This window comes from Leptonotus elevatus, chromosome 18 (genome assembly GCF_054856555.1).
Source record: "Leptonotus elevatus isolate MCC_2025b chromosome 18, RoL_Lele_1.0, whole genome shotgun sequence".
In the NCBI taxonomy this organism is placed as follows: Eukaryota; Metazoa; Chordata; class Actinopteri; order Syngnathiformes; family Syngnathidae; genus Leptonotus; species Leptonotus elevatus.
Window position 1 is genome coordinate 16968533 of NC_141256.1, and position 13072 is coordinate 16981604.

General features: G+C 42.9%; 2 protein-coding genes across 4 annotated transcripts; one reads left to right on the plus strand and one right to left on the minus strand.

The window, feature by feature from the left end:
- The first annotated feature begins 49 nt into the window (after window positions 1-49).
- On the plus strand, window positions 50-3877 carry tbpl1 (TBP-like 1). 3 transcript variants are annotated; one of them, XM_086061500.1, is made up of 7 exons: window positions 50-200; window positions 1382-1627; window positions 1946-2028; window positions 2180-2243; window positions 2315-2418; window positions 2863-2957; window positions 3150-3877. In XM_086061500.1, exons 2-7 carry the CDS (start codon window positions 1493-1495, stop codon window positions 3230-3232), a joined length of 564 nt encoding a protein of 187 aa, XP_085917626.1. In that variant the 5' UTR covers window positions 50-200; window positions 1382-1492; the 3' UTR covers window positions 3233-3877. The 3 variants fall into 3 exon arrangements, with proteins under 3 accessions (XP_085917626.1, XP_085917628.1, XP_085917627.1); XM_086061502.1 differs by having other exon boundaries at window positions 1382-1621; XM_086061501.1 differs by lacking the exon at window positions 50-200 and adding an exon at window positions 637-930.
- Window positions 3714-10793, minus strand: slc2a12 (solute carrier family 2 member 12). Its single transcript, XM_086061499.1, has 6 exons — window positions 10688-10793; window positions 9387-9508; window positions 6791-8032; window positions 5522-5644; window positions 4798-4930; window positions 3714-4739 (listed from the first exon to the last, which is right to left on the minus strand). The coding sequence occupies exons 2-6, from the start codon at window positions 9484-9486 to the stop codon at window positions 4652-4654; spliced, it is 1686 nt and encodes a 561-aa protein (XP_085917625.1). The 5' UTR covers window positions 9487-9508; window positions 10688-10793; the 3' UTR covers window positions 3714-4651.
- Between the last annotated feature and the right edge of the window lie 2279 nt (window positions 10794-13072).

Consider the following 13072-nt stretch of genomic DNA (forward strand, 5'->3'; position numbering starts at 1 on the left):
TATTCCGAAGGCTGCAACCGGAAAATTGGTCGATTGGCTCGCTTTTATTTTGTAAGCTCTATCCGGAAAGTGTTTTGCTAGGTGGCGCAGTCATTTGTATTTTTTTTTCTTTCCCATCTTGCGCGAAGGGAATAAACAAACAATCCGGTTGACGAGCTCGTTAAAGTCTGTGGGGACTCCCGCATTGACACGCGGATGAGGTACCGAAAACAATCCAAACGCAACATTTCACATCAAAACGAACATTAATTGCGCAATGGAAAATCCTCAGTGGCATCTGAAGGACTGCTAGCTCGACATGCTAACAACTTTTCATTCATACTTCATGTCGCTCTGGTGCTTTTATTTGTTGGTTTGTGTCCATGTTTTAGTCACAAAGCTACAATAATTCGTATCCAAAGTTTTGCGTCGCGGCGAGTTTACAACGAAAACGACCACTGGGTAGATAATACTGTGTCGCCCCCCCACCCCCATCGATTTTAGCCTAGCTTAGCCTCCTAGCTAGCTATCTAGCTAGCTAGCTAGCCGATGCACCTTGTCCTCGTTTGACGTCAATTTTTGCGTAATTGTGCGTAATTTCATCCTAACTCTGACTATTGCGTTTATTGATCAAAGTGTCTGTCGTGAGTAGTCGGAGGGGAGGCTCGCGATGGCAGCCCGTGAGAGTTCCCACAAAGCTCAACGGTCAAGTGTAACACAGTCTTTGTGTTGGGGCGCTGAGGAGACGAAACGCTTTGGACAAGTGGACCTGTGATGTGCACGATGTGCACGATCGCCGCTTTCATTCGCCAAGCGTGCAAGTTTTGTACTAAAGCGACGACAACGCGGGCTTGTTGTGCTTGCGGGGGGCTAGCAAGTGACTCAGCATCAGGGAGAGAGGTGGATGTTTGATTTCAAAAAAGATAAAATAGCAATCTACTGCATGTCAAGGTAAGTTGCTAGGTTGTAACTAGTGAGTCAGGTTAGGTAGATCTGTTCATTTGTAAGGAGGAAATTGAAAAAGCGGAAAATAAAAAGCCTACCTTAACGTTATGCCATCCATATGCAATTGCATGGCCTCAAACTGATTTTGAGACAATACCGTAGTGCAAAAGTATCTTTTGTGTTCTGACACTGGCACATCATGATGTGCCAATATTTGCCCACTCTTCTCTACCATCGGGAAAAGCCTACTAGCACATCTAAACTTTATTCCGAGGCACATCAAATGTTGGCTGGTGTGTGATGACTCGCGTAAAAATATATATATATATATATATTTTTTTAAAGATGAATTTTGAATGTGATTGGCTAATTCTGTACACCTCCACATCCTTTCATGCCCTTGTACTGGGTAGATGTCACATAAATGATCATAAACATGGGTCTTCCTTTCCTCCAGGCTTGACCCGGCGTGACGGGCACGTAACGTCATGACGATGGTGGACGATTGAAGAGCGAGCCCCCGTCTGGTCCTCTCTGTGAAACACGCATACACGCACACACTTCCTCCATGGATTCCAGCAACGATGACACTCTGGATATCATCATCACCAACGTGGTGGCGACATTCAGGACCAGGTGCCACCTCAACCTGCGCACCATCGCCCTGGAGGGAACCAACGTCATCTACAAGCCGGAGGTGGGGGTAAGGATGATGTCTGCCATTGCGGCGCTCGCAATGACGTGCGCGCATGGATGGGATGTTTTTATTTGAGTGTACAGTTATTGCCTATGAATTTTTGTCATGCTGTAGGGCTGGAACTCTGTCGTAAACAGAGGACGCATTTGGATACTGTTGGTGTTCCACAAGGGTCTATGCTAGGTCTACAGATTATTATTATTATTTTTTTACTGTATGCTCTACAAGTAATTTTACAAAAGGGCCCTGCGAGAAACCAACTGTTGTGTTTTGTGTGATATAACTGGCAAATATAACAAAAACAACTTTGCGTGCGTTTTTCAGAAAGTTCTCATGAAGCTTCGTAAGCCCAAGATAACCGCTTCCATTTGGTCCTCAGGGAAAATTATCTGCACTGGAGCAACAAGGTAGAAATGACTTGTCACGTCCGCTTGATTTGAAAGCAGAAGCTTCTTTGAGCTGCGTGCAAATAAATGCGGATTTCATGCTTGATGAGGCATTTTGCTGATCAATGTTGACCACTGTAATAATCCCTTCTCGCTCTCCTCCGTCTTTCAGCGAGGAAGAGGCGAAGCAAGGTGCTCGCCGGCTGGCGCGATGCCTGCAAAAAATCGGCTTCAAGGTGCGAATTGTCACTTTTCAATTGTCCCATCGAGGCGGCGGCTGTTTGACGTCGACACGTGTTGTGCTCAGGTGAGGTTCTCGGCCTTCAAGGTGGTGAACGTGCTGGCCGTGTGCTCCATGCCCTTTTCCATCCACCTGGTGGACTTCACCAAGAAGAACAGGCCCATCGCCAGGTAGGGCAGCACAGCGCCACACTTTTCAGCTCCCCTCCGCGTCTTGCAATATTTGGAGCAAGGGCGACCCCTAGTGGCGACGCCTCAGCAGAATTTTGCGTCTCAAAAAACTGTTGCACTTATCAAAAGACACGAGTGCACAGTGAGGCACTAGTAGAATGTTATGTCAGCAGTCATACTAGTAGCATACTTTGTCAACTAGTGCAAATGGTTTTATGGAAAGCAGCATCTATTGGATTCCAAGCCAATAAAAATCATGTGGATGTCCTTGGACAAAAAAAAAAAAAGATACATGATACCTAAAGTATGTAGTGCTTTAAGGTGTAATATAATAATATGTTGCAGTGCATTCCAGGTGTGTTGTGAAATTGCGCCTAAATGCTGCAGGTCAGACTTTGAAATTGCCCGAATTGTCAATGAGTGCAAAATGTTGTGTTGTGTCAGTTACGAGCCTGAGCTCCACCCCGCCGCCACCTACAGGATCAAAACCATCAAGGCCACCATCCAGGTGTTCTCCACCGGCAGCCTCACCGTCACAGGTACCGCGCACGTAGAACACACACCTGAGCGGGCAACAAGAAAACCGCAAGTCAAGTATTGCGATCAGGTTGCGTAACAAATCTGATCCCCGGGCGCAATCCGAGCGCGGGACGTGACGGGAGTTCCAAGCTGCCAGTGTGGTACTGATTTGTTGCTCTCTCTCTCTCACGGTGACCCCGTGACCCCGACAGGACCAAACGTGCAGAACGTGGCCACGGCCGTGGAGCAGGTGTACCCGCTCCTCTTTGAGTGCAAGAAGCCGCTGTGCAAGTGAGGAGCGCTTCTTTCACCTTCTCGTGGATTTCCAAGACGGACGGGACGGACGCTTCTTGTGGACTCGCAGTCCTTTTACGAGTGTAAAAGGGAAAAAAGCCCAAAACGTCTGCGTTGAAAAACTGCCGCGGTCCCATCGGCACAAGTAAAGCGGAAGACAATTTTCTCCGTCCACGGAAAACGACAAACCTCTCTTCATCTCTCGTGTTCGGCTTGACGGCGGTGTCTCGCGCTAAGCGCTTGTACATTTCCTCACACGCGCTGTAAAATTGTAAATATGATTTTGTATGATTGTTATTCCAGGATTGGCCCCCCCAGTGTGTATGGGGTAACTTTTCATTTTTATTGAGGTTGTCTTTGTGCAGGTTGAGAAGGTTTCAACGGCTACAAACTGCGACTTTAAGCTTGGTTGCGCTTCAAGTGGTGCTGACACGCGAGGGGTGAGACCAACTTTTAATATTTATGCTCATGCAGATGCAACAATTCACTCGTTTTAAACACATTACTCTTAAAATCCGGTCAATGTTGTACGATCCGTTTGAAAGCGGATCGAGTGTGACGCCCTCGACGTGTTTTTCCGCCACTTCAACATGTGCGACCTTTTTTGTATTTTATAGAAAAATAAAGATGTCATAAATAAAGCAGACATTTGTGTTTGAGAGAATGCAAACATTTAGATAGAAACAGAATCCATTGCTCAACAGGTAAGCATGTCTGCAAAATTCACGTTTGTTAACCACTGCAGTGACTCATATTCCTGAAGATGGCAGTGTTGCGTCACTTTGGGTTTGAGATCAGCACAAACGTTTTACACCAGGTACCGTTTATTCAAAAAAAAAAAAAAAAAACACAGGAAAAAAGGTCACCATCATGAGCAATATTAAAATGCAGACATGTTGATGAAAAATGTTTTAGTTTTTTTCCTAAAAAGTAGATTTCACAATATACTGCAACATGTCATTTGATCATCAACACTGCCTTGATCTTGAAAAAAGAAACAATAAAACGACTCAATCTTATTTAAAGTGCATTTGCACATAAATAACAATTGAACCTAAATAAGAACAAAGTTAGAATTGTGACCAAATAAAGATGATGCAGTTCCCAAGATGATTTCTTTTCACCCGATGAAGAAATGTCTCCTCTCGGTTAAATCGTCACGCCAACATCATGTGGACCGTGACATGGCAGCCAAAATATTGAGAGCATTTTCTTTTTTCTTTCTTTTTTTTTTTCTTTTATTTTTATTTTTTTTATTATTATTTTTCTTTTTTTTTCCTTTTTTTTTATTATTATTTTTTTTATTGAGAGCTGCCGGCAGTAGTTTGAGGATCTGGCTTTTGAAAACGTCTTGACAGTGAACGACTTGATTGACGTGGAGTGAGTTGAACGTCGAGTTGACGAGCGGTCCGGCGGCCGCTCACAGGATGTTGGCCGGCATCTCCCTGAGCATTCCGCTCCTCTCCGGAGTTTGAACCTTCGCGCACAGGCTGAATTCAAACTGCTTCCTGGAGAAACGAGGACGGATGAGGTCGTGCGACCGGTCGGACTTGTGCGGCAACTCACTTCTTGGCCAGCTCTTTGGAGATTTCCTCCAGCGTGCGACCTCTCGTGTCGGGCACGTAGAGGATGACGAACACCAGCAGCACGAAACTCATGGCGGCGTACAGGAACATCATGTTCGGAACGCCTATCTTCTCTTTAAAACAAAAAAAACAACATTTATGAGCGTTATGCTGCCCTCAGGCATGTAAAGCTCAAATGCGGTTAGTTAGGAACAGCTGCACGTCATTTGCGAGATGTATGCGAAGAACATTTCGTCCTTGTCAAAGATAGCAAAGCTGGACTCCGCTTTTTTTGTTTTTTATTATCGTGTAGCATAGCAACAGTAACCAATATATTGCTAACATGTTTCTAACTTTTGTGTTCAATTCCAATTGATTTTGATTTGAATTTTTATTTCAAACATGCATAAAAGCCAAAACTTGCAAGTTGAACATCCATGTTTGAAAAAAAGAATAGAAAGAAGTATAAACTTCTTTATCGCCATTTCAACATCACAATTTCAAAATCAATTTGTACATTTAGCTAAACATAGTATTATAGTATTAGGCTATCTGGAGGAGTATTAATACATTTGTTATTCGTAAACTAGGCTTTTTACACAAGAATAATTATCATTATGACATTATGGTGTGACCAAAGCGTTTTCCCCAAATATTTCCTATTATGAGGATGACGAGGCGAATGTGCAGCTTTCCCAGGTGAGAACGCCAGCGCGCCAACGCACCCGTCATGGTGAGGAAGGTCATGGAGATGAGCAGGTTGGTGGCCCAGTTGACGGCCGACACCACCGACACGGCTCGCCCTCGCACCCCCATCGGGAAGATCTCGCTGAGGACCACGTACACCACTGGCAAGTCAAACACGCACACACGAACGAGCGGCACTTGATTATCTGACACGACTGCTTGCTTGTTGATAGCGTGTGCACTTTGTCCCTCTCAAGAAACAGTGCAACAAATAGTTTATCAGTGGTTCTCAAACGGGGTCCGAGAGTCGCAACTTGGGGGTTCGTGAAATGACGTGCAAAAAAAAATTGGGAAAAGCCACATTCTGGCAATGATGTGCGTACACTCGTGGCTGACAATGAGGCGCTCTAAAGTGCTATATGACGCTTTGGATGTCTTAAACATTATGCAAGAAATGTTTCCTGTACAATTTCAAGTGATACCATTTTGAAAGTAGGGATTTATGCATGGGAGACTTTAACGCATAATAAAGCAGAACAAATTTGCTAAATTAGATTTTTTTTGTGTATTTACTGTCATAATATAATCAAAGAACACAATATTAAACCGTTAAAATGCTATAAAGTTGTTGAAGGTAATTGAGTTCATTAACATTTGGAATATAAATGGGGGGCATTTGGGGACGTCTGGACCAAACAATTAGTGTTTAGAGAGGGTTTGTTTTTTTCTTTTCTTTTTATACTTTTTATTTTTCAAAAATGTTTTTTTACTTATTTTTTTATTCAATTAAATTTACTATTTTATTAATTTTGATTTATTTTAATATAGTGTATGTTGAGAGCTCGATTTATATATATATATATATATATATATATATATATATATATATATATATATATATATATATATATATATATAAAAAACATCTATATATATATTTTTATATATATATAAAAAAACATCTATATATTTTTTTTATATATATATATATATAAAAAAAAACATCTATATTTTTTTTTGTATAACCAAACAGTAATACTAAATTAAAAATGAACATCCAAAGCTCATGGGTGAAATTATTCAATTAATTTTCGCTATAATTATAGCTAGTTTAATAAATGTAGCGTTTCGTTTCGGTAGTTTTTGTTTGAAATAGCGCACTCTCATTTTATTTGATTCACAAAAATGTTTTGTTCACTTTTATCGTTAGTTATTTTGTCCGTTTCCTGATAACCGATCATTTCTCTTTTTGACCCAAAAAGTTGTGGAAATTTTCGCCTAATCTGGCGCGAACGTGCGTTACTCACTTGGCCCCAAGCCGATGGAGAAGCCGGCAACAAACACCAGCAAGCTGATGAGCGACGCCCACTTGAGTGAAGACGACTCGTCGCCGTCCACGGGCCCGCTTTGCACCGGCCCGTCCTCATCCGTCTGCCAGACGGGGGCGCCGGTGAGAAACGGTTGCGTGCGGTTGTCCCAGGAAACGTCGGTGCGGTTTGCCGGCGGCTGGCTGACGCACAGGCTGCTGAGCTGCGTGCGGCCGTGCAGCGTGAGCGCGCCGAGCGCCGCCAGCGACACCCCCATGGCGGCCGAGCCCACGCACAGGAAGCTCTTGGGCCCCACGCGGTCCACCAGCAGCACGGCCGGGATGGCGCCCGCCACCTTGACGGCGCCGAAGCCGGTAGACGCCAGGGTGGCGGCGGCATCGCTGCGGAAGCCCACGCCGCGCAGCAGGGGCGACGCGTACGACAGGATGTTGGGCTGCCCCGTGGCCTGCTGGAGGAACACCAGCGCCACGCCCGTCAGGAGCCGCGAGCGCAGGTTGGACTTGGCGCTGAAGAGCTCCAGGAAGCCGTGTTCCGACTCTTCCTTCAACCCCATTTGGATATCTCGCAGTTCTGCGTCCACTTGCTCTTTGGCGCCGCCCCGCAAGCGCGCCAGAACCTCCCTGGCCCGCTCGGGCTGACCCCGCGCCACCAGGAACCTCGGACTGGGGGGGAGGAACACCAGGGCGGCCATCTGAAGCAGCGCCGGCGGGATGACCAGTCCGAAGGTGTAGACCCAGCCGCGGGGCACGTCGGCGAAGGCGTAACTGCAGCCGAAGCCCAACATGACGCCCAGCACCAGCATCAGCTCGTACAACGTCACCAGCAGGCCGCGGCGTTCCCGCGGCGAGATCTCGGCGATGTACAGGCACGCCGCCGTGCCCGACAGCGACGTGCCCATGCCCACCACGGCGCGGCCCGACGCCAAGGCCGGCAGCGAGGCGGCGACCATGAGCAGCGCCGTGCCGCCCACCACCAGGCCGGCGCTCAGCAGCAAGGAGCGGCGCCGGCCGTAGCGGTCCAGGACGGGTCCGCCGGCCAGGCAGATGAGCAGCGCGCCCAGCAGCTGCGAGCTGACCAGCAGCTCCTGCTGGCGGCACGACAGCGACAGGACGCCGCGCAGCTGCAGCAGCACGCCCGACGTCACGCCCATCTCGTACCCGAGCATCAGGCCGCTCACAGACGCCGACACGGCCGCTGCCGCCACCAGACAACTGCAGCCCGCTGAAGGCAAAATTGTGCGCCCGTGAGTCCTTTTGCACGTCTTCATGCGGCAAAATTCATTTTCATTTTCTGACCACAGGTGGCAGTAGCGGTTCAAAATTCAATTTTAGCGAAGTATTGCAGTCATGCGATTTACGATTACAAATTTGACACCGCCGGACACCCGTATTAAATCCACATTATTAGTTATTTATCCATCTTTGTAGTCCTTCATAAAAACAAACCAATTATCTTTTGTATTCGATCAAAACGAGACATTTGCAAACATCTGCTTTTACAGTGGAAAACTAAATGCAACCATTATTTTCAAAAAAACATTTTTTACAACCATGTAAAAAGTTTTTTTTATCACGTAACAATACAAAATAAACAATTAGTTAATAAATGGTAATTGTGGGGAAAAAATGGTTTGGTACAACATTTTAATGAATTAATTGAATTTTTTTTTTTTTTGAATTAATTAAACTACCGGACAGTGACAGCCCAAATTCTAAAGAACATTTCTCTGTATGCGGCGTTTGTTTGTTTGTTTTGCTTGATTGGGGAACATTTTTGTTGTCAGAGGTTTTAATTCCTGAATGAGCAGCCAAGTATGCGCGTCGATTGGACTTTAAACACCGCCGGGCTTAACTCACTTGACAGGCGCGTTTGCTTGTGTGTTTTTTTTTTTGACAAGTTAAGATGTTGCCCAATGATTAAAAAAAGTTTGAAAATGATTTACGGGTAACTTGATCTTTTTTTTTTACTTTTTATAGCACAAGCGCCTGCCATTCGAAGAGGGGGTGTGTAGACTTTTCATAGCCTCTGCAAGCGCACGCAGCGTGAGTAGTAAGATTGTGAAAACAGTTCATTTGAGAACAAGCGCTGACTGAGCGCTAACCAAAGGCCACCAGCTAAAAATAAGCACGCCGTCGCAATCTAATGAACGACAACATTGAAATAATGATCATAAAAATCCTCGTTATCCATTCGTCACTATTTCCTTGTGGCTGGTTTAGACGGGCACCGCTTCGTGGCCACTAAGATTTTCTACATTTATACATAAAATATTACATTAACAAAAAATATGTAACATCGAAATATATTTGGTCTTGTGTAGGTACACGCTTGGTTTCTTAATACTATAACAATAAATATTAACATTCATGAAGAAAGTGCATCTAAAATGTTGGCTCCATTACTATTATCTTATAATATATATTTTTTTAAATCTCATTTTTATCCAATTATAATCCATGATTCTATGGTGTTGTTTTTTTTTGTTTTGTTTTTGTTTTTAACCTAAGGTAATCATCAAGCTAACAATTGAGCTTTGAATGTGTTGAAGAAACGATTGCGAGCAGAACATTATTACCTGGACGGCCCGTGACCGTTTGGTGGGCCGGGGAGTCATCGCCGGACGGGTCCCCCGAGGACTGCCGGGACATCACCTTGGTCTGGCTGTCGGAGTCCATCGGAGAGCGCCGAGCAGCGACCCTACACCGCACGTGAAGGTGGAGACAAAAAACACATTCATCAATTGGGCCAGTTGAACTGAGATGCAAATTGGCCGTTCAAAACGAATCCCGGGTCCAAAACGAAGCCCGGGTCCAAAACGAATCCCGGGTCCGAATTTTCAGATTAGAGTGACAATGAACGTGTGACGTGCACTGTGACGTCATCCTCGCAAAAAAGGCCTTTTGCAAACTCGGACATTGGACTGGAGAAAGTCGTCACCCTCTCGGGTTAGCTTAGCGCTAGCTAGCTGGTACAACTTAAAACGAAAAAGGAAAACCTTTCCGTACATTGGATGTGGCTGCGTTGGCATATTGGCTGTATATTTACACTCCAATGTTTTCAAACGAGGCAAAAATGAGGCTTGGGGCGACACATGGTGTCAATTAAGCGCTATATAAAAACACCACATGTACTATTATGATTCCATTTAGATTTTTTTGGGGTACTGTGCCGTGTTTTTCAGCCAAAGTGCAATTAGCAACCCGTTCAAGTTAATTTGGGTTTCACTGCCAAAACAAAATGGCAAACGTGCATTTTGGGTCCAAGTCAAATTGACAAATTCACCTAATGGTGGATTTTTGGGGGACCTCTCCTGCATTATTCACAGAAACCCCTGCTGGAAATGAGAAGTGAGCATGGGTTGTTTGCGGTGGGGCTTTTCACCTTGTTTGCACTTGTGATGTTTGCAAAATGAGTGTGCATAAGGTCTTAATATTGACGAGCATGAACTTATTTTTACCCCTGCATGACCTTTTTCAAAATGTTGAATTTTGATCACTTATGTGGGAAAATGACTTCGAATTTTCAGGGTAAGTTTTTTTTTTTTCATGTGAAAAACCAAAATTTTGAGACGAATGCTTCCAATTGGACAGCAATTAAATTAAAAAAATAAAAGCATTGAATGGATTTGAGGAAATCAAGAGGACTTATGCTTTAGTGAAGAACCGCACCTGGCGCTTTCTTTAGACTATTTTTTTCTATTCTTGCTTTGGTTTGAGGATGAGTCCAAAAGTTCGACAACATGACCCAGTAAAAAAAAAAAAAGACTCCTGACGTCACGTTGTGACGTGTTAGGTCGTTGTGGCAAAAAAAAGCTTCCAAAAATGACGACAAGAGTGACGTTAAGTTTTTTAGAAAGTGGTCGTCGTTGTGTCCTACCTGCTTTTTGCCTCGTTTAGTGTCGTGTTTGTCGCTCCATTGGCTTTCTTGCAGCTTTTTTCTCGACTTGACTGCTCGGCGAGTGCTCGCGGGCCCTCGTGTTTTGGTCAAACTAACCTCCGTGGCCACGCCCCTTTGTGTCGGCGCACCAATAGGAGGCGCGCGTCCACCCAAGCAACGCCCACGCTGCGTTGCTATTGTCCAAATGTGCAATCTGTCAAATGTCGATCTCATAAATTGACAAGAACGTGTCCCCCTTTACATGATGCGGAATATTTTGACTTTTTGTAAGCCATTAACGCTGCAAATGATCCTATTTGAAGGTTATTTTGTTCTGAAGATCATTATATCATCATGCATCTGTAGCAACATTCGTCCAGACTAGAAAACACAAACAAACAAGAGGCCTGCACTTGACTCACTTGACTCGGGTCATGTTTTAAGAACCCTCACGTTGGAGTCCCACTGTGAGCGTCTTATGTAATGAAAAAAAAAAACCAACAACTGCATCGCACTTGTCAGCAAATATTTCCTCAATATAAATTCATCATATCATATAACTGTCTATTTCTTATCTGACATTCTTGTTGCAGGAAGTGTATTAGCCCACAGTCCAAAGGTCACGGCTAATTTTTATGTGCAAACTGGACAGTTTTATTTGAATGGAAAGGTTCGCCCACTTGTGTCAGTTGGAGCTTTTTGAGTTGGACATGGAAAGTTGGCCGCTTTTCCTGACGCAAGCGATGGCATGATGTCTCACTGGTCAAATGAGTTTCATGTATTTACAAAAAATAAATGAGTATTACTAAAAGTATTGTACAGTATAACGCCTCCATCGAAGGTGCCGGGTTTTGCAGTCTTGCTGTTATGTTTATTTTATTTTGTTGCTTTTTACAGTTACTAGTTTGTTGCTCCTATCTATTTGAGGTGTAATGCCATTGTTGACCGCTAGATGGTGGCACACTAGTTACGTGCACCTTTTCCTTTTGAAGGTCAAAGTGACCTTTAGCCCAGACAAAAAGGTCCAACAAAAATAATAGGTTAATTTGACGTTAACATAAAAAATTAACTTTATTTAAAAAAAAAAAGTGTGTTTATTTTCAGTTTTCCAGCAATTTCTCCCCCGATCCACCCCATGTTTCTGAAGAAGAAAAAAAATAAATTCTACACATTTTAGCCAACCAAACAAAATTATCACCAAAATAGAGAAGTTGAAATCAACAACTGTGTGTGTGTGTTTTTTTTCCTCTGTCTGAATTGCAATTTTTTGGGGTCATGTCAATTATGTTGGCGCGGGCCAACTGGATCGTCCAACATCTGCCCGAGTATCGCCGGAAGTCCCGCCAGAAGGCCGAACAGATGACCGCACACACCCACCTGTGCCTCCTCATCATTAAAGTGGAATAAATGAAAACCAAACTTCTTCTCAGTTGATTTCTTCTCTCAAGGAAAGTGGCGTAGCAACATTCCCGAGCTTTACCATCCACGGTCGTTAAAATTAAATAACGCCTTACTCATCAAGATTTTTTTTTAAACGCCTTACTATGGTCATTTTTTTCTTCTTCTCCTCCTTACTATACATGGTTGTAAAAAACAACAAATAACGGCAAGGTTAAAAAAAAAAAAAGCCTTACGCCATGGTCGTATTTTTTTTGTTCGTTTTACTTTTTTTGTCGTTTTTTTTATGTTGGTTAATTTTTTTTTCCGTTTTTTATTTTTTTATTTTATTTTTTTACTCCTTGCTATACATAGTTGTTAAAAAAAAACAACGCCTTACTAATCAAGGTTAAAAACAAAAAAACGCCTTAGGTTAAAAAAAAAAGCCATGGTCATTATTTTTCGTAATTTTTATTTTTTACTCCTTACTCTCCACGGTCGTAAAAAACAACAACAAATAACGGCAAAGTTAAAAAAAAAAAAAAAAGCGTTTTTTTCGTTCGTTTTTTTTTTTGTTCGTTTTTTTCCCCGTTTTTTTTGGGGTCGTTTTTTTTATTTTCGTAATTTTTAATTTTAATTTTTTTTTTTACTCCTTGGTCATAAAAAACAACAAATAACGCCAAAGTTAAAAAAAAAAAAAAGTGGCTTACGCAATGGTCGTTTTTTTTTTGTTTGTTTTATTATTTTATTTTTTGGGTTTTTTTCAAAATTTTTTGTTGGTTTTTTTCCCCGTTTATTTTCGGGTTTTTTTGTTCTTTTTTTTTTCCGGTTTTTTTTTGTTCTTTATTTTATTTTTTTTCGTATTTTTTTATTATAATTTTTTTTTTTTACTCCTTGCTATACATAGTTGTTAAAAAAAACAATGCCTTACTAATCAAGGTTAAAAACAAAAAAACGCCTTAGGTTAAAAAAAAAGCCATGGTCATTATTTTTCGTATTTTTTATTTT

Excerpts from the sequence above, each read along its gene's own strand:
- slc2a12 (XM_086061499.1), bottom strand. The coding sequence starts at position 9,486 with ATGGACTCCGACAGCCAGACCAAGGTGATGTCCCGGCAGTCCTCGGGG. Across the intron at positions 5,645-6,790 it reads CTCCATCGGCTTGGGGCCAA|TGGTGTACGTGGTCCTCAGC; the intron begins GTGAGTAACGCA and ends TTGACTTGCCAG. Across the intron at positions 4,740-4,797 it reads TCCAAAGAGCTGGCCAAGAA|GAAGCAGTTTGAATTCAGCC; the intron begins GTGAGTTGCCGC and ends TCGTTTCTCCAG.
- tbpl1 (XM_086061500.1), top strand. The coding sequence starts at position 1,493 with ATGGATTCCAGCAACGATGACACTCTGGATATCATCATCACCAACGTG. Across the intron at positions 2,029-2,179 it reads ATCTGCACTGGAGCAACAAG|CGAGGAAGAGGCGAAGCAAG; the intron begins GTAGAAATGACT and ends TCCGTCTTTCAG. Across the intron at positions 2,958-3,149 it reads CGGCAGCCTCACCGTCACAG|GACCAAACGTGCAGAACGTG; the intron begins GTACCGCGCACG and ends TGACCCCGACAG.